At 46.3% G+C, this 23794-nt stretch overlaps 1 protein-coding gene across 4 annotated transcripts in view; it reads left to right on the plus strand.

The window, feature by feature from the left end:
• abca3b (ATP-binding cassette, sub-family A (ABC1), member 3b) overlaps positions 1-23794 on the plus strand; it is a 34019-nt gene that overhangs the window by 9261 nt on the left and 964 nt on the right. For 2 of the 4 annotated variants that reach the window (XM_086175371.1, XM_086175372.1), the window contains exons 9-31: positions 1041-1214; positions 1995-2176; positions 4052-4198; positions 4289-4418; positions 4495-4649; positions 4907-5062; positions 5342-5552; positions 5642-5792; positions 6092-6190; positions 7228-7426; positions 7509-7815; positions 7915-8188; positions 8418-8622; positions 8694-8913; positions 10074-10232; positions 11734-11906; positions 12260-12394; positions 13445-13639; positions 13736-13923; positions 14017-14187; positions 14307-14503; positions 14580-14653; positions 16586-18477. In XM_086175371.1, coding sequence (XP_086031497.1) covers positions 1041-1214; positions 1995-2176; positions 4052-4198; positions 4289-4418; positions 4495-4649; positions 4907-5062; positions 5342-5552; positions 5642-5792; positions 6092-6190; positions 7228-7426; positions 7509-7815; positions 7915-8188; positions 8418-8622; positions 8694-8913; positions 10074-10232; positions 11734-11906; positions 12260-12394; positions 13445-13639; positions 13736-13923; positions 14017-14187; positions 14307-14503; positions 14580-14653; positions 16586-16717 — 4034 coding nt within the window. In that variant the 3' untranslated portion in view covers positions 16718-18477. Of the gene's footprint in view, positions 1-1040; positions 1215-1994; positions 2177-4051; positions 4199-4288; positions 4419-4494; positions 4650-4906; positions 5063-5341; positions 5553-5641; positions 5793-6091; positions 6191-7227; positions 7427-7508; positions 7816-7914; positions 8189-8417; positions 8623-8693; positions 8914-10073; positions 10233-11733; positions 11907-12259; positions 12395-13444; positions 13640-13735; positions 13924-14016; positions 14188-14306; positions 14504-14579; positions 14654-16585; positions 18478-20057; positions 20274-20346; positions 20510-20575; positions 20726-20798; positions 20960-21293; positions 21474-21567; positions 21710-23654 lie in introns of those variants that run through there. The other 2 variants (XM_086175374.1, XM_086175375.1) reach the window with 2 other exon arrangements.

Genomic DNA, 23794 nt, shown 5'->3' on the forward strand with positions numbered 1-23794 from the left:
TTTTTTTCGATATGCAAGTCGAGTATGTGACACACACACACACTCACCAAATTTATACTCCATTATATTTATTCACAAAGCAAAGTGTGATTGCATCCTAAATATAGCACCACGTCACCGGATCGTATCAGCTTCTGAATGCTCGACTGCGGTGCCCGTTTTGGTGAAACGTGACTAAAATCAAACACATGACAATCTGAGCTCTGAGAGATGATCCTATCAAGCCAAGCTGGAGTAACACGGACCATAAAGAACACCAAAAAAACATTTCCTTTTTCTTCTTTCCATCCCTCTTTAAACTCTCGATACCCGTCTTTCAAACGGGAGAAGATGATTAAACAGTGTCTCATTTCGGCGCTCCGGTTAATTAATGTAAACCAATATCTTTTCTTTTTTTCCCTCGGCTGTGATTTTGTGTGTAACACATTCAATGGCAATTAATGTGACCGGAATAGAATTACCGCGAGGTTATCCGATCCTTAGTGAATAATAATCATGCTGATTTGAAGAAATTGCAACAGTTTAGGCGGCATTTTCTCCACCTGTTAATTTATCGGCGAATGAAAAGAAATTGAATGTCAATAAAGGTGACGGATTGATGCTTTCCCACAACAATAACAACAGAGTGCTGATTCCCTTCCTCAAGGGGCGCCGTATTAGAAACATTTATTTCGACATGTTTACCCTTTTTCCTGCGGTTGTTTGTTAATCCCCCATGGCCGCCGTGTAGTATCTCTGTGTGAGTGTTTTTTTTTTTCCGGTTAAACGAAAGCAACGACTTTGCCCCGCAGGTGTTTCATTTTCCATTTTCACAACCTGGAGCTGTTCAATATCTGTTTCACTCTCTTGGACGTGGACCTGCTCTGACAGGCAGGGAGACGTTTGGCTGCAGGTCCTCCTCTAGTTAATTCACCTGTCGGGTCTGATCTCTCTCTAGCTTTTTTTTAAAAGGTGCATTTCAATTTGCGGCGTTTTCTCGCAAGTCGTTTTTTGGTTCCCCATCAATCTCTCACTCCTTCCTTCTCTGCGTCTGCTTTCAGCCAACGTGGCAGCAGCAGCGGGCGGCTTCATCTATTTCTTGACCTACCTGCCTTATTTGTTCCTGTGGCCACGTTACGACCTGCTCAGCCATGCCCAGAAGGTGTCCGCCTGCCTTATGTCCAACGTGGCCATGGCTATGGGAGCACAGCTCATAGGAATGTTTGAAAGCAAAGGTAGGTCCACTTAAAACCCCCCAAAATCATCCATGCGCCTTATAATCCAGTGCGCCTTATGTATGAATTCTTGTTGTGCTTACTGACCTCCAACCAGTTTTGTGAGGCACACTGTGCTGGATAAAGAAGTAAAGAAGACCAAACAATTTCTGAGGGAACAAAGAGATGAATGAGATGAATAAAGTTGGACTAAACTGACTGTTTTGTTTTTGGCGCATGAAAAAAAACATAGGGTTTTTTTCATGCGCCTTATGCATGAAAATAGTCTACCGTAATTTCCGGACGATAAGCCGCAACTTTTTTCACGTAAACAACGATGCGGCTAATATATGGACTTTTGGGGAGGGAGGGGGGCTAACGAGCTCCACGCCGCTAAAACATTTCTCCTCGTCACACGGGACCGATGAAATGACCGGGAAATTCTGAGTCCGTTCAACTCCGACACCGAAGAAGACGACTTTGACGGTTTTAGTGCGCAGGAGGAAGCCCGAGATAGCGATCGGCTAGCTGGTGCGGGTTATATTGAGGTGCGCTCAATAGTCCGAAATTACAGTATTCTCACCCATGGTGTCTTTTTTTCCCATTCTGTTGTCTATTTTTATCCTTGTTGTTGTTCTCTGCTGTCTCAATTGTCTATATTTATACCCATATTTACTGATACTGTAATTGTTACGCTGCTGTGACAAGAGAATTTCCCCGATAAGGATCAGTAAAGCATATCTTATTTTACCTTACCTGCATCTTACCCCCTCCTTATCTTACCCGCATCTTCCTCTGCAGGCACGGGAATACAGTGGTCGAACTTGTTTACTCCAGTGACAGTGGATGATGACTTCTCCCTGGCCCAAGTCCTGGGCATGCTGCTGTTCGATTCCCTGCTGTATGGGCTGGTGGCCTGGTACGTTGAAGCGGTTTTCCCCGGGGAGTATGGAGTGCCTCTGCCATCGTACTTCTTCATATTGGTATGCCTCAAGGCTCACACTTTCTCATACCCTCACGCATCCCTGCAGAGCAAAGAAACACTGATACCAATCAAGAGTTGCATAATCTAGAATAACAATAACGTCTGCGATACTTTGCTTGTTTTGTGAAAAGATTGTATTGCCAATCTGGGTCATACCCAGCGTCTTTTGTAAAATGTATACAGATTATATTAATAAGTTCTTATGGCCTTTGTCTTGATTTTTATTTCACGATTTCAAAGTCTGGCACAGAGAACCCATTAAGGCGTCCTGCTGGCAGAAGTGCAGGCGTGGGTGTACGCATTGGATAAATCAATCAATAAGTGAGCCGTTCAAGACTGTATATAAGAATTCTACATAGCACTGAAAAACATGTATGTTAAAGCTCTGGATTGAGGTTGTCTTGGGAAATTGTCTACGGCTGAATCTGACAAAGGTGAGGCCGCAACACAACAGCCACAGGAAGCCTTTCAGTTCAGGCGGATAAAATAACAGGAAATGTCTGAGTCCGTCCTGCCAGCAGAAACTACGGCTGTTCATATGATAGCCATTCACCCTCCCGAAATGGCATGTTATTGTGAACAGTCACATAAACACAGAAGAAATCCCACCTGGGTGTGGGCTAAAAGTGACACACACAAGTGTGTGTGCATGCACACTTGTTTATGTTCTCTCTGCAGTAGAGAGAATGTGGTTGGACTTCCGGCTGTGCACAAGCACAAGGTCAAATCAGTTCCTTATTTTAATGACACTCTTTCCTAGAAATTGCTTGAGAAATCAGGAACGCGATCACCCTTTAATGCAGTGTTTCCCGACCACTGTGCCGCGGCACATCAGTATGCCGTGAGAGATCATCAGGTGTGCCGTGGAAAAATGCCCACTTTCACCCGATTGGTCCGAAAATAATTTATTCAACGCAAATAATGTGTCTTCCTATGTCTATGTGGGCAGCGTGCAGTGACAGGCAGAACAATTAAATGCTCTTCCACTCGATGGCAACGGATAGTGAATTAACCTGTGCATCTGTGTATCAGAGTGATCAGGGACACTTTGCGTGATACATTTTTAGAATAAAAAGTACTTTTATCTACGTAAACAAACAGGCAGCGTTGTTGAAAACTACCAAGACCAGTGAGAAAGCAGTGAAAGCTGCTATAAAGTTGCTGAACTCGTCTCTAAATCCAAACAGCCGCACACCGTAGCAAAACATTAATACTACCTGCCGGCAAAATCATTGGAGAAGAAAAGCTCGACTCTGGCGTTGATAAAGAAATAGCCAGTTCTCTCAAATAATACTATTTTCAGACATATTGATGACATGTCTTCAGTCATTGAAAAAAGTGTTCTGGAAAAGTTGCACATCAGTGGGAAATTTGCATTGCAACTTGACGAATCTACAGATATTAGATCTATTAGATTTCACACGAAGTAAATTGAGACCACGGTTTCATTCTTATTCGTTAAAAAATGTTTTTGACATATTTATTAAGTGGTGTGCCGCGTGATTTTTCCAATGTGAAATATGTGCCGTGGGTCAAAAAAGGTTGGGAAACACTGCATTAGTGCATCAACACGCTCAGCAGCAAAATGCTAGTATGCTAGTATGTATGATGCTAGCAAGTGCCAGCTAGTATGTATGATGCTAGCAAGTGCCAGCTAATATGTATGATGCTAGCAAGTGCTAGCTAGTATGTATGATGCTAGCAAGTGCCAGCTAGTATGTATGATGCTAGCAAGTGCCAGCTAGTATGTACATTGCTAGCAGTTGCCAGCTAGTATGTATGATGCTAGCAAGTAAAGATGTATTTATGTGGGTGTTTATATTTGACCCCGAGCCTACTGATCTTACCGCTTTGTTCACCCTCGCCGCTGCAGCCTTCGTACTGGTGCGGCAGCCCTCGCATGGCTTTGGTAAACGAGAAGGAGGAAGAAGAGGATCCGGAAAAGGCTCTGAAAGGGGAGTTCATCGAAGAGGAACCGTCCGGAGTGGTCTCCGGGATCAAAATCAAACACCTTGCTAAGGTGAGCGTCGACAGAAGGATACCCGCTTCGGGTTCCCAAATGCTCCCAACAGACGACGCGTACGAACGCTGCGCTCCGTTTGCCTGACAGGAATTCAAAGTCGGGAACAAGACCCGTCACGCCGTGCGGGATCTGACGCTGAACATGTTCGAGGGACAAATCACGGTGCTGCTGGGACACAACGGTGCCGGGAAGACCACCACGCTGTCCATGTTGACAGGTGATTTGCAGCGGCGCGCCCTGAAATGCAAACCTGCCCGCCACGATGACGATATCCAGCCCCTTTGTCCTTGCAGGTCTGTTTCCCCCGACCAGTGGCAGGGCCTATATCAGTAGTTACGACATCTGCCAGGACATGGCTCTGATCCGACGCAGTCTGGGACTCTGCCCTCAGCATGATGTCCTCTTTGATAACCTCACTGTTAGAGAGCATCTGCTTTTCTACGCCCAGGTGATTTAAACCTTTGATCGCCACGGTTGGGGTCCCTATACGCGCTCTCTTTCTGTGATGGTGATCGATTATCGTCCCGGGAGATCGCAGGGGTCTGAGTCACATTGCTTTGTGTGTTAGTGGCTGAAAAATGATGGAGAACCGCCGCCGCTCTGGAACGCTTGAAAAGATTTTCCACTCTTTTAAGACCAGCCGGCTGTTTCGGTGTCACCTGAGATACGGTAGTTGCTCACAGTTTTCATCCTACGTACGTCCAGCTGAAAGGCTACGCCCGAGAGAAGATTCCAGATGAGGTGGACCGGATGATCCGCATTTTGAACCTGGAGGACAAGAGTCTGGCTCGCTCCAAGACGCTGTCCGGTGGCATGAAGAGAAAGCTCTCCATCGGCATCGCCCTCATCGGCGATTCCAAGGTACGGGATTTTTCGAAGCGTCGTAAGCCCTGTTTCCTTTTTACCTTTACTTTATTTCATTACATTACATTACATTGCATTTGGCAGACGCCACACACTGCATAGCCTAACTTGCTGCCTAACCTGATCTGGGGCATCAGCGCGGTAAAAAGTCCCGAAAGAGAAAAGTTTTTACCTGTTTCTTGAAGGTTGAGATAGATGATGCTAGTCTTGTTGCTTCTGGAAGTTTGAAGCGAGCAAAAGGTACCGCTAGTACCCGTGTTATCCCGTCATATTCAGGTGGTCATGTTAGACGAGCCCACGTCAGGCATGGACCCTTCGGCGCGACGTGCCACTTGGGATCTTCTGCAGGGGGAGAAGCGCGGCCGCACCATTCTGCTCACCACGCACTTTATGGACGAGGCCGACCTGCTCGGCGACCGCATCGCCATCATGGCGGGAGGGGAGCTGCAATGCTGCGGGTCGCCGCTCTTCCTTAAGAACAAATATGGTCAGTGAATAAAAAAAGCGAGGTCCAGCATCGGAGGAACGGCCCTCAAAATATTTCCGCCGCGCTACAATGCATGATCCGCTCACCAGGTGCTGGTTACCACATGGTGATCGTGAAGGACACCCAGTGCAACGTGCCTGAGATCACCCGCGTGGTTCACATGTACGTCCCCAATGCCACATTGGAGAGCAACGCCGGGGCCGAGCTCTCTTACATCCTTCCCAAAGAAAGCACCAGCAGGTGAGTCGCCCAAGTCCTTGCGCTCGCGGAGAATACTAACCGGTAGAGGTTTCAAAGAGACGAAATAATCCCTCTTCAGATTTCAAGGGGAACGACCTCCTAATTTAGCTCCATGCGTTTCTCTCTTCTCTGCCATCTCTCCGTTTAGCTTATTGTATTTCATATATTGCCTCCTAGAATTGCTGTTGTCCACAGTTCAATTTTCCTGCACATCAGGATTTTATTTAAGGCCAAAAATAGTAAGATTAGCAGATACGATAGGCCTTTCGTATGTCATGTTTTTTTTTTTTTCCCTTCAGGTTTGAGCTTCTGTTTGCTGAGCTGGAGATGAACAGAGAAGAGTTGGGAATTGCCAGTTATGGCGCGTCGGTAACAACCATGGAGGAGGTTTTTCTTAGGTAGGGAAACGTACTTGTTTCAAATTTCCCCGGGGGCACGTTTGAAAAAGAAAAGCTGTTATTCCTGGCTTTGTTTTAGTAGCAGGCGGGACATTTTGTCACAGTAGAAAGTGTTTTTCATGAGTTTATTGTAGTCTTGGAAACAATGGCTTTCAAATGGGTTTTCTCTTTTTTTTTGGGGGGGTTATTTGTAGACGAATGCCCGATAACACGTAACTCCTCGTTTACTCCGAGAGCTCAGGTCCTGCTGCATAATGGACGTTTATCTCCGTATCCCCCCGTTGGTCTCTGACGTGCAACGGCTGCAGACTGCTAACACTGCATGCTACGTCAGCTAGCGCTGTGCACGTGCGCCCTCCTCTGCAAACCGACGCAGCATCGGCCCGCTCATTTGCAAGTCAAAGCGAGAGTCCACATGCAGGTCTCGTGGCCTTCAGGTTATTCGCAGAACATTAAACCTGACACCCAGAAAACCTGCTGCTTATGCTAATTCTTACCTCCCTCAGGGGCAATTCTAACATCCTAGATGGGAAATCACTCCGTGGCTAATGCTTCTTTATCCACTGAATTTTTGTGCTTCAAAGTAGCAAACATTGCAAAGAAATGGAAAATATTTAACTGAATTGCATCTCCAGTGGAGTTTAGTGTCCTCGGTATGAATGTTGTTGTCGCAGATTGACTGTTTCGGCTGGAGCGGGGAACTCACCCCGGATGCTCCGGACTCCTCCAATATTGGCGATCAATTATGAAAGAGACAGAAAGCAGAGTATCCAAGCCCCGCGGCTCAATCGCATTGACCGCAAGCAGCTTTATTCAGCAGTCGTGTCGTTGTCACGGCCTCGGAGGGGGGTGCGGGATAAGCTGACTTTTAAATCCACTTCCCCTTTTCCTGGATGTAAAACAAAAAGGGCTGAAGGTTTTTAGTGCCTTTTCTCATGCGGAAGAACTTGAAATACAACACGGTATTCCCAAAAAAACGGAGGAAAATCGTCTTCAGGGAAGCGGAGGGTGACCGTCGACACGTTTTGTGTGTTCAGAGTTGGAAAGTTGGTGGATTCCAGCCTGGACATCCAGGCGATCCAGCTCCCCGCCCTGCAGTACCAACACGAGAGGCGCTCCCACGACTGGACCACCGACGACGCCAGCAGCATCAGCGGGATGACCGACGTCACGGACTTCACCGACAGCGGCACGCTCATCTCCGAGGACTGCTCCAACATCAAGCTGAACATCGGCGTGAGTTTGTCTCCGACGCGCTCCATTTTTCACCGTGCGTTTTTTTTTTTTACCCAGTCCATTTTTTCTCCTCCCGTCACAGGTCCGGCTTCACTTCCAACAGTTTTACGCCATGTTCCTCAAGCGGGCGCTGTACAGCTGGAGAAACTGGAAGGTGATAATGGCCCAGTTCCTCGTCCCTTTGGTCTTCACTGTCGTGGCCTTAGTGGTGGCACAGACCCTTCCCGATCACAAGTACGCTCCTAAGCTAGACCTGGCCCTCAAAAGATACGGACCCACCAGGGTTCCTATCGCCGTGGAAGCCGGGGCCGGCCCCCTGGCCTCTGCCATGGCTGACGCGTACAGTTCCCAGCTTCCTGCCCAGAGAGGGAAGCTCATCAACAGCACAGGTACTAACCGCGGGGGGGACTCCGAGCCCCGGCTTGTTCGCCTTCGTGCACGTTTATCCGCTGAACCGACGTTTTTTCTCGTCTCCTGATCCTCGTCAGACTTAACCAAGTATATCTTGGACCGCGCTGATAAAGAAGGCGGCAGCTTTAATGAGCACTGCGTGGCGGGCGCCACTTTCCTGGGCAGCAGCAGTCGCTTCGCAGAAGCGACCGCCTACTTCAACAACGAGGCTTACCACACTCCTGCCACCAGCCTCATGATGGTGGACAACGCCTTGTTCAAGCTTCTGGCGGGGCCCAACGCTTCCATCCAGACAGGCAATTACCCGATGCCGCCGAGAGTGTCTGAGGTCCCCCAGAGCCGTCTCACAGAGTGTGTAAAGGGAAGGGCGGGGTGGGGCGGGCGTTTAGATTGAAGAATTGTAATGCCGAGGGATGTTTGTATGGAGTGACACCATTTTGCTAGCTAGTAAAAAGCTAAGATTTAAATTTAAAAGGCTTGTTTACGTGACGCATGTTTAATTCCAGACAAAAAGCTTCTTTGTATTTGTTTAATCCTCCCTGTTCTTCTCAGCCCTAACCAGTTCCCTCCGTGTCTGCAGGAGCAAAACCGGCTTTGTCATCGCCATCAACCTGATGTACGGCATGGCGTCCCTCTCCAGCACCTTCGCCCTGCTGCTGGTGACGGAATCCGCCATCAAGTCAAAGCTCATGCAGAAGGTCAGCGGCGTCTACCTGTCCAACTTCTGGTTCTCCGCCCTGCTGTGGGACATGGTCAACTTCCTGATGCCCTGTCTGCTCATGTTGGTCAGTATACCGTCTGAAAGTCGTCCACGTCTGCATAAACGTGACGTGATAGATGTGGCGTTTGCGTCCAGGCGGTTTTCCAAGCCTTCAAAGTGGAGGCGTTCGTGAAGGGGAAGCACCTGGTGGACGTGCTGCTGCTGCTGCTGCTGTACGGCTGGGCCATCATCCCCCTCATGTACCTGCTCAGCTTCTTCTTCTCCTCCGCCGCCACGGCGTACACCCTCCTCACCATCTTCAACGTGATCTCCGGCACGGCCACCTTTCTGGCCGTCACCATCATGACCATTCCAGGTGAGCGGGGACACGGGCGGCCGTTATCGGTTGCGTGTTGTGATGTTTCGTTGTTGTTGTTTGGGGGAAAAGCCCACATGCTAGCAGTAGCTTCCGGCTCGTCAATCATTACTCAGTGTCTTCTGTGCAATAAATGTTTTACTGTACACTAAATTATTACATGTACTTGTAAATACAGGATACCCTTGTTTTTCGCGGGGGTTACGTTCCAAAAAGAACCCGTGATAGGCAAAATCCGTGAAGTAGAAACCCTTTTTTTTTTTTTTTTTATTATACAATTATTATACAATTAAATACTCTATTATACATTGCCGCTGTCGTCCTTATGTTTTTTTCTTCCTTCTTTATGGAACGAACGGAAGATTCATTCATTCTGTAATGCCGACCTACAGCCGCATAGCTTTTACCTTCCCTTAGCATGTCCAGAAGTTTAACTTTATCTGCGATAGATAGCATCTTCCGCTGCCTTTTGGGCCCTTTTTCAGTCCAGAGCGTTTTGTCAACATTATGGGTTTTAGAGAAACTGGAAATTGCAAGAGAATTTGCACGTACGTCATGTAAATTTGGCAAGATGTTTTACGTACGTGTCCATATTAAACTGCAATGTTATTGACGCTCAGGTAGAGAAGAAGCGGAGTGACTTTTTAGCCAATCAGAATGCAGAACACAATGCACCATGCAAATCCATGAAGTAGCGCAACTGTGAAAAGTAAACAGCGTTATAGCGAGGGATCACTGTACACATGTATATACGTTACATATAATTTTACATACCTTTAACGTTATTTTTATTTATTTATTTTGATCTTTACTGTTCTTTTTTATTTTATTTTTACCATTTTTTTATGTTTATTCTTATTTTTATATGGAGTTCTATTCTGATTCTTCCCCACTTTACTCTGTGGCAGGAGATGCTTTCACCAGAAAGCAATTTCCACCCTGGGGGAATCAATAAAGTATTCTGATTCTGATTAGGGTTTAGCTTCTAGCAACTCCCACTGAAATCCAATTGTGAGGCTTTTTAATCGCCCTGCTGTGAAAATGAAAAGGACCCGCCGCTGCGACTCCATTTGGACCGGCGGAGACGCGACGGCGACTTCAGCGTCGGAAGTTCTCCAGTTCTCCCCGCTGATTGGCCCCTTTATGACTTTCTCTTCTAGAACTGAACATGCAGACGCTGTCCAAATTGCTGGACAAGGTGTTCCTGATCTTCCCGAACTATTGCCTGGGGATGTCGTTCAGCCAGTTCTACCAGAACTATGAGTTAATCACCATTTGCACCCCCAGTAACATCACCAAGGCAGTTTGCAAGTACTGGAGTAAGTGCCACTTAAATGAGATTTACACAGCGAGCCGGTCATTTCTTTCCACGCAGCGTGAAAGTAGGGAAGAAGAAGAAGAGTGTGTTCTACTGACGGTTACGTTGTAAATGAATGTCTGACACTCGGGATTTGGGGCGTTTGACACCGATGTGGACGCCGCTGTCCGTGAAGTGGCGTTTGAAAGGGAGATTCTCAGAGGAAATCATGGAAAAACATGAGGGAGGTTCGGGTGTCGTGGCGGGAGACGGTTACTGGAGACGGTTAACTCAGGTTTGACGGTTTTAAAAAGAGGAGCGGCTTCACTCCGTCCAGAAATGGGATTTAAACATAATGTGTAGCAAAGTCTGCAAAGTCTGCAAAGTCCGTGTCGGATCTTTAAGGTAAATACACTCAATAAAACCACTGTCACTCTTTACATTGCCTTTCATTATGCATTACTTTTTTATACATTATTTCAGTGTTTCCCAACCACTGTGCCGTGAGAGATCATCAGGTGTGCCGTGGAAAAATGCCCACTTTCACCCGATTGGTCCGAAAATTATTTATCCAACGAAAATAATGTGTCTTCCTATGTCTATGTGGGCATCGTGACCATTCCATGGCGACGGGTAGTGAATTAACCCGTGCATCTGTGTATCAGAGTGATGAGTGACGCTTTGCGTGATACATTTTTAAAATAAAAAGTACTTGTATCTGCGTAAACAAACAGGCAGCGTTGTTGAAAACTACCAAGACGAGTGAGAAATCAGTGAAAGCTGCGATAAAGTTGCTGAACTCGTCTCTAAATCCAAACAGCCACACACCGTAGCGAAACATTAATACTACCTGCCGGCAAAATCATTGGAGAAGAAAAGCTCGGCTCTGGCGTTGATAAAGAAATAGCCAGTTCTCTCAAATAATACCATTATCAGACATATTGATGACATGTCTTCGGACATTGCAAAAAAGTGTTCTGGAAAAGTTGCACATCGGTGGGAAATTTGCATTGCAACTTGACGAATCTACAGATATTAGATATATTAGATTTCACACGAAGTAAATTGAGACTACGGTTTCATTCTAATTCGTTAAAAAATGATTTTGACATATTTATTTGGTGGTGTGCCGTGTGATTTTTCTAATGTAAAATATGTGCCGTGGCTCAAAAAAGGTTGGGAAACACTGGATTATTTGTTATCTATAAAGTACATTTTTTATTTCTTAAAAACACATAAAACAGGCGGGCTTGAATGGATTTATAGCGTTTCAGTTCATTTCAGTCGGGAAATTGAATCAAATGGACGAGCAAATCGGACACGGAACAAAATAGACTCGCAAGTCAAGGTGTTACCGTATTGCTTTTATTTAATTCACCGCCATCAGAAGGAGAAAATTCATTTTCACTCCCCGGCCGTTCTCCTGCTTTGCTCAAAACTCATCATAGTTCACAATAAGACAGTTTTGTGATGAGATCAACAAGCATGTCTCGTGATCAGCCTTCCACTCTCCCCGTTCGCAGATCTGACGTACAATACGAACTACTTCTCGATGGATGAGCCCGGCGTGGGACGATTCCTGGTGGCCTTTTCTTTGCAAGGCTTGGTCTTCACCTTCCTGCTGTTTGCGATCGAGCTGCAGTGCGTCCGCAATATCTGGCAACTCCTCGCCCTCCTGTGCCGAAAACGGAAACAGGTAGATGAATCGGAGCCGGTCAATGAGACGGGTGGTTTGTGTTTTTTTTCGCGCTTGTGATCAGACGTCTCTTGGCCGGCGCGGCGCTGTGTGGGAGATCTCACCGGAGAACCGATTTAAAAACATTCAGGTTGAATATATTCAGCAAGACACGGGAGTGTTATTTTACACCCACGAATGCACATTTTCCGTCGTCCTACGTTTTCCGCATTATTTTCAGAATAATCTAGATTCTACACCGACTCGCGTGATTTTTTTCCACGTTTGTCTCTGTATGACTGTGTGAATGAATAAAGAGACGCCGCCAGCAAACACATAAAAAACACCTTCCCATCTTACTGGTTGGTTTTCAGTCGCCTCTCATAGAGGATGCGGTGCTGCTTCCGGAGGACAGAGACGTGGCCGAGGAGAGGAAGAAGGTGCTGGAGTGTCAGCCGATGGTGGAGTCCATGGTCGGAAGCCCCCTCATCCTCCAAGAGCTCAGCAAGGCACGTCTTACCCGGCTCGTAACTCCATTTACCCGCATATCAAATTCAATTTCCCCAGTTGAAATGAACCGAAACGCTGTTAATCCGCTCCGCTTTTGGTACGTGCTTTTTTTCGAATAAGAAAAAAAAAAAAAAAAAATCCGTCTGTTTTGTTCCTCGTCCATCTGAATTCAATTCCCCGACTGAAATGAATTGAAACGCTATAAATCTGTTCCAGCCTGTCTGTTTTGTTGTGTGACTTTAAATAGGAAAAATGCACTTTATAGATAACAAATAATGCATAATAAGAGTGTATTTACCTTGAAGCTCCTCAGGAGGAAGCTCCTCAGCATCATGGACAATGTCCATCACCCCCTGCGCGCCACACTGACGTCCTGTCAGAGCTCTTTCAGCCGTAGACTGATACCACTGAACGCCACAGGAGGTCTTTCCTCCCTGAGGCGATCAGACTTTTTAATTCCTCTCCATTCAGCCGCCGGCAACCATAAAAACCTATCTTTAACCTAAAAAAAACAAAAACTGTGCAATATTTCATTTCACTGTGCAATATTCCGAACTGTGTAATATTTCATTTCATAACAGCAACACTGCAATTTTTCCTTTTATCATACTATTGTGCACTCCTTACCTCACTTGTTACTAAGACACTTATAGTTTTATCACTTGTTTACTAAGACACTTTATAGTTTCACTGAGACACTTTATAGTTTATAGTTTATGTTTATTTCCAATTCTGCCTTTTTCTTTTTATGATCTATTACTGTTATATTTTCTGTAACTCTGGCACAACAATTTCCTTCGGGATTAATAAAGTTGTTCTTATCTTATCTTGAAGATCGGACAAAGATGCCAGCCGTCTATCTTTAACTGAACTTACCGGCTCCACACTTAATACTGTAATGCTATGCTAACTGTCACAAGCACCCTTTTGCTACACTTTGTGTCTAAACTCGGTTTATGAACTCGTCTTTTCAAAACCGTCCCCGACCGGCTTTGAGTAACTCTTCCGACGCCTCGCGTCGACGTTCTCGCCGTCCCTCCTTCCCCCAGGCGTACAGCAGCAGGGACGACCTCCTGGCCGTGGACAGGCTCTCCCTGGCGGTGGGCAAAGGGGATTGTTTCGGCCTCCTGGGCTTCAACGGCGCCGGGAAAACCACCACGTTCAAGATGCTGACGGGAGACGAGAGCGTCTCCTCCGGGGACGCCTACATCGACGGCTACAGCGTCCTGAGGGAGATAAAGAAGGTGAGAGCAAATGTAGAAGTAGAATAAGTGCGCTTGCAGAGGGGGGGGGGTCAGCTGTTTTTCTTCAATATTTACAAATGTAATATCGCGGTTTAGGTGCAGCAGCGCATCGGTTACTGCCCTCAGTTCGACGCCGTGCTGGATCACATGACCGGGAGGGAGACCCTGAGCATGTACGCCAGGCTCAGAGGGATTCCGGAGAGGTACGTGTCGGGCTGCGTGGAGAACGTCCTCAGGTCGCTGCTGCTGGAGCCTCACGCCGACAAACTGGTCCGCAGTTACAGGTAAACAAGAAATCACGGTTGTTTTCCGCCTTTTTCTGTTGGTTTGTTTGTCATCGTTTTTTTTTTTTTTTTCTTCTCCTGCTGAACACGCAGCGGCGGCAACAAGCGAAAGCTGAGCGCCGGCATGGCTCTGATCGGCGGGCCGCCGGTCATCTTCCTGGACGAGCCCTCCACCGGGATGGACCCGGTGGCCCGGCGGTTGCTGTGGGACGCCGTCACGCGTACGCGGGAGTCGGGAAAAGCCATCGTCATCACTTCTCACAGGTGAGGGAGTCACCGGGGGGGGGGGGGAGGCGTCCCGGAAGCGGCGTTTCATCTTCTCGAACAACGGCGACCCGTTTTCCAACCCCCCCCCCCCCCCCCCGGACGTGCTTCCTCCGCAGCATGGAGGAGTGCGAGGCCTTGTGCACCAGGCTGGCCGTGATGGTGAACGGGCAGTTCAAGTGCCTCGGGAGCCCGCAGCACCTGAAGAGCAAATTCGGAAGCGGCTACACGCTGCTGGCTAAAGTCCACGTGGACGCGGAGTTAGAGGACAGCGACCTGCTGCTGTTCAAGGAGTTCATCGAGAGCACTTTCCCAGGTGAGAGGCAAACGGGGGGAATTCAACTTTCATTCGACCGCAGGTCCGACGCTCAGTTTTGTTTTTGCCTCCGCAGGATCTCAGCTGAAGGACGAGCACCAGGGGATGGTTCACTATCATCTCACCGACAAGGCGCTGAGTTGGGCGCAGGTATGGTCGCCATCGGTTTCCACGGGGTGAAACTCTGCGTCTGCGCGTTCTTAGAGCGCCATCTAGTGGCGAGGACGCCGTTCTGACCGATGCACCGACGCGATAAGATCTTTGAGTCTTTTACTGATTGACAAATGCCGGCGTGAAAAGCGGATCACGGCTTAATGTGTGATGAGTAAGGTTAAATATGAAATGGCCGCTTAAAATAGTTGGGATTTAAAAATGATCGGACCACGGGGGAGCAACATTCGGGTTAAAAAAAAAAAATGAAAACCCTGAACTTATAAGGTATTTGCTGCATTCAACATTTTCAATGAAATGATTGATATTCGGGCGAAACGGCGGTTTGCGCCTCCGCCTCGCAGCAAGATCGCAGTCCAAGAACACGCAAAGAACCCACTTTTTCCAGATGCGCAAATGTGAGGGCGAATAGTTTATATTTCTATATGTTGCCCCTGTGAGTGATAACATCAGGGCAACCCGCGGTTCTTCGACCCGTCCGATGCGACTCCCCACGGCTTTTGAAAGTATCGGGGATTTAATTAAAGTGCATTTTATTATAGTTCGTTCATTTTTAAAATGTCATTTTAAATTTGAAGATTATGGCGATCTTATAACATCCGAAGAAAACGTGTTAAAATATTTTTGGCGCTCACAGAGGGAAAGGACGGCATTTTTTTTTTTTTCCATAAATACAAGACAGACTCACATAGACATTAAGTATTTTGCTTAAACCCGAAACCTCAATGTCTTTTTTTTCTGAAAAGTTCAAAATGTTTAAATGTTTTGTTGCATGCAGAAATGTAATTTTCTCTGCAGTCGTCTGTGAAGGTTGTCAGTCATCCAGATCATGGGGAAGTCCCGTCTAAATCTTGGACTTGAATTTTTTAAGTGAAGAACTTCAAGTCCAGTTGAGAGCCCAGAATTTCTCTGCAGTTGTTCATCGATTTCAAAAAATAAAATGAAAATAAATAAATAAAAAATTTCTACATAGCATAAAGCCAAAAAAAAAAAAAAAAAAGGTTATATGTCATGTTAATTCATTTTCAATTTCAAAAGGGTTGTGTGGCTACCGGTGTTTTCTTTATTGTTGGGAAACTCTTTGAGTGAACCGACCCCCGGACCACATGAATGAACGATTACTCTACATCAGTGTTTCCCAACCTTTTTTGAGCCACGGCACATATTTTACATTAGTAAAATCACACGGCACACCACCAAATAAATATGTCAAAACATTTTTTAACGAATTAGAATGAAACCGTTGTCTCAATTTACTTAGTATGAAATATAATATATCTAATATCTGTAGATTCGTCAAGTTGCAATGCAAATTTCCCGCCAATGTGCAACTTTTCCAGAACACTTTTTTCAATATCCAAAGACATGTCATCAATATGTCTGAAAATGGTATTATTTGAGAGAACTGGCTATTTCTTTATCAACGCCAGAGTCGAGCATTTCTTCTACAATGATTTTGCCGGCAGGTAGTATTAATGTTTCGCTACGGTGTGCGGCTGTTTGGATTTAGAGACGAGTTCAGCAACTTTATAGCAGCTTTCACTGCTTTCTCACTCGTCTTGGTAGTTTTCAACATTACTGCCTGTTTATTTACGCAGATACAAGTACTTTTTATTTTAAAAACGTATCACGCAAAGCGTCACTCATCACTCTGATACACAGATGCACAGGTTCATTCACTACCCGTCGCCATGGAATGGTCACGCTGCCCACATAGACATAGGAAGACACATTATTTGCGTTGGATAAATAATTTTCGGACCAATCGGGTGAAAGTGGGCATTTTTCCACGGCGCACCTGATGATCTCTCACGGCACAGTGGTTGGGAAACACTGCTCCACATATCTTGAGATATTTGAAGTGTTGGCGGAGTTGAAGACGCTCCAACGTTTCCCTCTCTCCCCTCGAAGGTGTTCGGCACGTTGGAGGCGGCCAAAGAAAAGTACCGCATCGACGACTACTGCGTGAGCCAGATATCACTGGAGCAGGTTTTCCTCAGCTTCGCTCAGTTCCAGCACTGCACGGCGAGCAGGAGGAAGTGAGACGAGCGCCGAGTTCGTCCATCATCCGTCCGCATCCATGTGCATGTTCATGTACATGGACTTGCCTTTTTTTTTTTTTTTTTAACATGCGAGTGTGTAAACTGAACGGATCAAAAAAAAAACAACAAAAAAAAAAAACGCGTCCCTTTGACGGTCCTCCTCAGCTTCAATTTTACATCCAACACACACACACACACACTCATCCCGTTCTCAAACATCGTCGTTGTCGTCATTTCACCCGTAGATGTGCCGTCACACCGTTACTGACAGGCAATGTAGGAAAATAGTGATTCCATCCAGCAGGAAATGGAGGACTAACTCAACTCTCGAGTGCTGCACCTTTAATTTTATGATTCCCCCCCCCCAACTACTTAATTGTTATTAAGAATTTATGTGTACAATTTGTTTTTGACTATTTATGACTTTGTTACGGTGGCTTCATGTTTCCCGGGAGTTTATTTTTGACGATCGCTCCCGTTTTCAGTTGAGATTATTGCACACCTTTGCGCCTTATCAGCCCATTTGAGGGTTTTTTTCCGTGTTGAATCGCCCCGGCGGTCTCCAAGCGTCCCTGCCAGATGTAAATAATGTGACGCGTCCACGGTACTAAAAACGCCGCCGCGGCCTAATTCGGTCCCGAGCAGAACATTTATCGATCAGACCACCGTACCGGACGCGTAAACGAATGCATGCCTGATGAACCGTTGACCGAGTGCATGATAATACGGGAGGAGAACCTTGCCGGCCACTTGAAAACACATTTTTGTTTGCGCCTTTTCGTCCGTCCCTCCGCTCGGAACCCCGACGATTCTTTTTTGCACTTCCTCCGGCAGGAAAAGGAGTGTTGACACTGGAATGAATAGGACAACGCCGAGGGTTGTCCAAAGTGCAGCTACTTCCAAGGAAACTATCAGCGGCAGCAGGGTCTCTGTGACCCTTCCTCTGGGTGTGTTTAGTACGGTCGTCATTCTGGGATTGTGGTGCAGCTGCTTCACGTCGGAACGATGTCTGGACGTTCCGGTGTACGATCTCAGATGCTCGAGGAAGAACGATCGGCGTCGTGTTCGCTCCTCTTCTATCACATTCCTTTTTTTTTTTTTTTATTTTATTTTTTTATTACACTGCCTAGAGATGTAAACTCAGTAGGACTATTTCAAAAGATGCTTTGGACCCACCGCGTGCACCAGTAGAAGATGAGTAGATCTTTTAAACGGCCGCTTCTCCATCCCTGTTTTGAATTGTCTAACCCTCGACATTTCTGCCGTCCGATACACACTCTTAACTTTGCAGATGTGAAATGAATGTATTGTCTCTGTTTTGCACTTGCATCCGCCTGCTTTTTTTTTTTTTTTTTTTTTTCAAGAGCTTCCATTCGTGAATGACACGATCCCTCGCGAGGGGGGAAAATAAAAAACAAAAAAAAAAAAACAAGACTGACGTTCCAGAAATGACACTTGCCGCGCTGTTTAGCGTTCTTTTTAATCTCTTAATTTCTGCCTTTTTTGTTCTTGTTCCTTTATGTATTTGCACACCTCATGTTTCAGATGCAATGTTTAAAAAAAACAAACAAAAAAAAAAAAAAACAAGGAAAGCTTTGCACTGCTGCCAGTGACGGGCTGGAGTGTAAAGAAAGAAACTGCACCATATTTAGAAAAGGGAATTTACATGATTGTAATAGTGAACTCCTCTACCGTGGTACTGACCCTGTAAGCGGTATATGTATTGTCATTCTTTTTAAATTAAATAATGCTCTATGCAAATGGAAGCGAGCGCCTTTGTCTTGTCTCACTTGGAATCTCACGCCACAGAGTCCACACGCCTCCACGGATGTTTATCGCTCAGCAGTCCATTAGATGTTATTTGCTCGCCGATTGCCGTTCGGACGCGACGGCCACTTTGGAAATCGTCTTTTTGAATCGCTGATACTGTTAAGAAGCTGGAGGGAGAGTAGCGACACTCACGTCTGGCTCATAACTTATGATCATCCTCCTCTTCCTCCTCCTGGAGCGTCTCCACATGGCTTGTGCAATAAATTGCATAAATTTTGCTCTTCAAGATAATGTTTTCTAGAATGTAAATGAGCAGAATTGGAGATTAACCCGTAGATATATTCCACCAGCTTTTGTCCTCGTACGAGGCCATTAGATTTAAGCCTTTTGTTTTTTTTATGTGACGCACAATCAAAAAACAATCAAAAAAAATTGAAGTTCTGCAGCAAATTATAAAATTAAAGCGTAAGGCGATGCGCAAAATTTGTTGTGAACGTTCTTCGCCTGAGCACAACTGCAAAAAAAAAAAATCAAATTAGTTTATTTGTTTTTCAGCGGTCGCATTCCTGTTATCACGGAGAAGTAAACTAGTTTAGCCTCCATTTAAACAAATCACTAGAAAAGTTAATGATATATCATAATAATGCATGTCTAATCAAGCAGGAGACACAAGCGATATATGCTGAACTGCAGCTCATATCTCAGGAGGTGCGTTTCAGGTAATTCAGGAGGGGCGTTTCAGGTAATTCTCACCTGAAACCGGTCAATCATTGTCGGCCGTAATGAATCCTTATATCAGCGATTCTATGGATTGCAGAGTGTGTTTGGGTCTGAAGTCCGTGCAGGGCTGCGCATTTGAAATTTAAACCCCTGCTCAAACAAAGTTTTTTTGTTGTTTGAGTAAACATGATGCTCAGAGTGGTGAGAGGACGAGGTCATTCAGCAAATTCAGCAACATCCTGCTCCATCATCTGCTGGCTGCTCTGGCATACTAGCCAGTGGCAGAATAATTTAGTAAATTTAGCAATAACTTAGCAAAATGAATAAAATTGATAGCTAATAATACCATCCTCTGTGTCCAGGGGGCTTGAATTAGCAATTAAAATTATTTGTAATGGCTGCAGTGGAAAAATTGAGAATAAATCCAATTTAACATAATTGTTAAAATTAAAAAAAAAAAAAGTTGATGGTGTTATTTAATATTGGGTTATATCAATGCTATGAGGTATATTAAAGTTTAAAAAGCATTATTGCAAAAGGAGCAGTGCAAGGGTGAAAACTTTATAGATATAAACTAACTTCTGCACCCCTTTGTTTAAAGTAAGTAAATACTTTAAGTAAAAGTAAATAATGGTGTTACATTTGGTCAAAGTGTTATCCTCAACTCAGGTGTTTTGTATTCGACATGAAACCAAGGAAACCAACCGCCCGCGCCTAACGGACTGTGAGCCAATCAACACGCGGTGCTTTTTGAGTGACACCTACGTCGGCCAATCAAATCCGAGTACCGGTCAAACCCCTTGCTGAGGAGATTTAAAGCCTCCCGAGGCTCTCAGGTTGAGACGGGACGACGACAAAGCGGAGCAGAAATGCCCCTTCTGGAGAATTTTATTTCCTTCCTGGCGGCGAGCCCCGCCGGTGCGCTGGTGGCCGTCGCCTCCTTGATTTTCCTCTTTCTCCTCTTTGGTTATTTACCCTCCAAGGATCCCCCGGGACCCCGGCCGTGGCCTCTTCTCGGCAACCTCCTGCAGCTCGATCTCAACAGACTCAGCCAAAACCTGTGCCAGGTGGGTTTATCGGCAACCCCAGTTTTTTGCTCTGATCGCTTTCCTGTGACCGTTCTCCGTTTTTCTTTTTTAGCTTTCCAAAAAGTACGGGTCCGTATTCACCGTCTACTTCGGCACCAGCAAAGTGGTGGTACTGTCCGGGTACAAGACGGTCAAGGAGGCTCTCGTCGACCACGCGGAGGAGTTTGGAGACCGAGACATCGCACCGATTTTTCACGATTTCAATCAAGGTCACGGTGAGTTCGCAAACTTCGAGCCTCCTCTCCGGCGAACTTAGACAAGTGGAGCGTCTCTTTCGCCAGGAATCCTGTTCACCAACGGAGACACCTGGAAGGAACTCCGACGCTTCGTCCTCACCACCCTGAGGGACTTTGGGATGGGCAAGAAGCTGACGGAGGAGAGGATCCACGAGGAGTGCGGCCATCTGATTCCGGAGTTTGAGAAGCACCAGGGTAGAACCGACGGGTCGGAGTTGAACCATCGACACGCTCTTCCGTTAGCGATCTCACGATTGCTTCCGTGCAGGGAAACCGTTCGAGACGCAGACGTACTTGAATTACGCGGCGTCCAACATCATCTGTTCCATCATTTACGGACACAGATTCGATTACGCCGACCCGATGTTCGTGGAGATGGTGAGGCGGGTCAGCGAGAACATCCGGATGACCGGCTCCTCGCAGATTCAGGTCAGTTTTATGTTTTCCTTCGTGACCCCCGACAGATCGTAGGACTGAAGACAGCTGTCGGGACTGAACTTTGCCCCGGAGCTCCAAGAAACACCATAGATAAGATCGGGGAATCATCAAAACTGTTTAAAAGATGATTATTTATTTGGGACTCCCTGGGTGTCGAAGGGTATCTGGACGAGTGGTTCACCCTGAACCGGTCCGTCACGGGGTCATGGAGAAACCTTGGACCTTCTCATGATACTCGATAATTCACGTCATACCTGCTTCTTCTGTCGCTGTAATGAGAATTGAGTAAACTGCCTCCGTCCTCTTGTTCTTTGCCTCGTTCTAGATTTACAACATGTTTCCCCGACTAACCCGCTGGTTGAAAGACCGGCAGGTGATCCTGAAGAACGCTGAGATCACCATCTCGGAGGTCAAGGGTATGATCGACCTGCTGAAGGACACGTTGAGCCCCGAAAAATGCCGGGGCCTCATCGACTGCTTCCTGCTCCGGAAGCAGAAGGACGAGGTGTGGTGGCGTTTGGGTTGACACCTGTTGTTGCTTCAGAAATGATGGATTTAATGATGAGAATAACAACGCAGATTGTATTTAACGTTCCCAGGAAGCGCGTAAAGCTAATTCTCCCTTCAATGAGAAGAACATGATCTTCAGCGTGTCCAATCTCTTCGCCGCCGGCACGGAGACCACGGCCACCACGCTCAGATGGTGTCTGCTGCTCATGGCCAAGTATCCCAAAATACAAGGTGAAGCTATGAACTCGCGCTCAGTGAGGATTCCAGCGGACGCACTGAATCGCCCTTCCAGAAAAACTCCAGACGAAAGCCCCTTTGACCTCCATGTGCGCGGGTTGGTCACCTGATCGGTCACCTGAATGTGCACCTGGTTGAAGTTTCACTAAACCTTCAATCATTTGCCGACCCCAGACAAGGATTTCTTGTCTCTGTGCTCGGTTTGAAACGTCTTTTTAAAGATCAAATCTGAATTAGACAAACATCGAGGCCTCAACTGGAACTCTTATGAAAAGACGGTACGGAGTCTGGCGTGAGCTTCCTCCATTTTTTTTCAGTAACTCCGCAGAAGGTCCTGATCAGTTTGTAGTTTTGTTGATATAAAAAGGTTGACTGAGGGTCTGGATCTGGGACTACCTCGGGGATCCACTCTGAGACATTTCTTGTTTGTTATGGTGCCGGACAGGCTAACAGATGAGGTTAGACTGGAATCTCCATGGACTGTGGCTGTATGCAGATGATACTGTGGTGTTGTGAGAACTGGAACGGTGAGGCAACAGGGAGTGGAGAAAAGAAAGGTTGAAGATTTTAAGCACAGCAGTCCATCCACGGCAACATAGAGGTTGGGGAAGAGGGGAAGAAATATGTGCAAGCAAGTTGGTACAAGTGGAGAGAAGTGTCTTCTTCTTTTTCTTTCGGCTACTACGGCAGCAAACCGACCTCCTCCATCCAACCCCATTCTCTGTAGCCTCTTCTCTCACACCAACCAACTTCATTAGCTCTTTCGCTACATCCATACATCTTCTCTTTGGTCTTTTCTGGACCTCCTGCCTGGCAGTTCTAACTCTTCTACCAATATGTTCACTGTCCCTTCTCTGGACCTGATGAGCCACCTCAATCTGGCCTCTCTGACCTTCTCTCCAAAACATCTAACATGTGCTGTCCCTCTCATGGATTCCTTCCTGATCCTATCCAACCTCCAGCTCTGCCACCTCTTTATTTCTTCACTGCCACTTTCTCCAAGCCATACAGCATCACCACCGTCTTGCCAACTTTCTTTCATGCTGGCTGATAGTTGATAGTCCACTGCCCTGGACTGTTGACCCCAAGTACCTGAAATCCTCCAACTTCTTGATCTCCACTCCCTGTCTCCTCAAGATGTTCCTCCACCTGGTCCCTGCTCTCATTACAAGTTACTATGTCATCTGCAAACATCATGGTCCATGAAAATTCCTGCCTAGCCTCATCTGTCAGCCTGTCCATCACCATTGCAAACAAGAAGGGGCTCAGAGCTGGTCTCTGATGTAGTCCCACCTCCAACTTGAACTTCTCTGTCACACCTACTGCACACCTCACCACCATCTCTCAGCAAGCATACATGTCCTGCACCGGTCCAACATACTTCTCTGCCACTCCAGACTTCCTCATACAGTACAATAGTTCCTCTCTTGGCACGCTGTCATAGGCTTTTTCTAGGTCTGCAAAAGCACAATGCAGCTCCCTTGGACCTTCTCTGTCCTTTTTCTACCAGTATTCTTAAAGCAAATACTGCATCTGTAGTACTCTTTCTAGGCCAGAAATACTGACCTCTCCTCTCAGTCTATCACAAATGCTAATTTGTCCTCTCGGTCTAACGATGCACTTTCATCTATCCCTAACTTATTAGCCATTCCCCTCAGGTGTTGGCTCTTTGTCTTGAGCTCAGAGGGCAAAACTGCCTTTGCCAAATGGGATGTCAAACTCTGGGCCCTGGTTGAAAACCAGCCAGGAATAACATTAGTGTTTTATGACAGGTTAACTTTTTTTTGTTTTTAATCTTTTGCCATTCGGCCAGAGCACGTAATAGGTGGTGCTCCCAAAAGCATCCAGTATTTTGTCTGACTCCTATTTCTGCAAACCAAGTACATCTTTCACAAAGGTATAGTCGTTTGGCTCAGACAATTTTGATCTGCGTGTCCAGACCGGGTTCAGGAAGAGCTGAGCAGCGTGATCGGCAACCGCCCGATTCAGATGGAAGATCGCAAGAACCTGCCTTACATCAACGCCGTCATCCACGAGACTCAGAGGTTCTCCAGCATCATCCCGATGGCGATTCCTCAC

This window comes from Fistularia commersonii, chromosome 28 (assembly GCF_037954325.1).
Source record: "Fistularia commersonii isolate RoL2024-O1a breed Wild chromosome 28, RoL_Fcom_v1.0, whole genome shotgun sequence".
NCBI classification, from domain to species: Eukaryota; Metazoa; Chordata; class Actinopteri; order Syngnathiformes; family Fistulariidae; genus Fistularia; species Fistularia commersonii.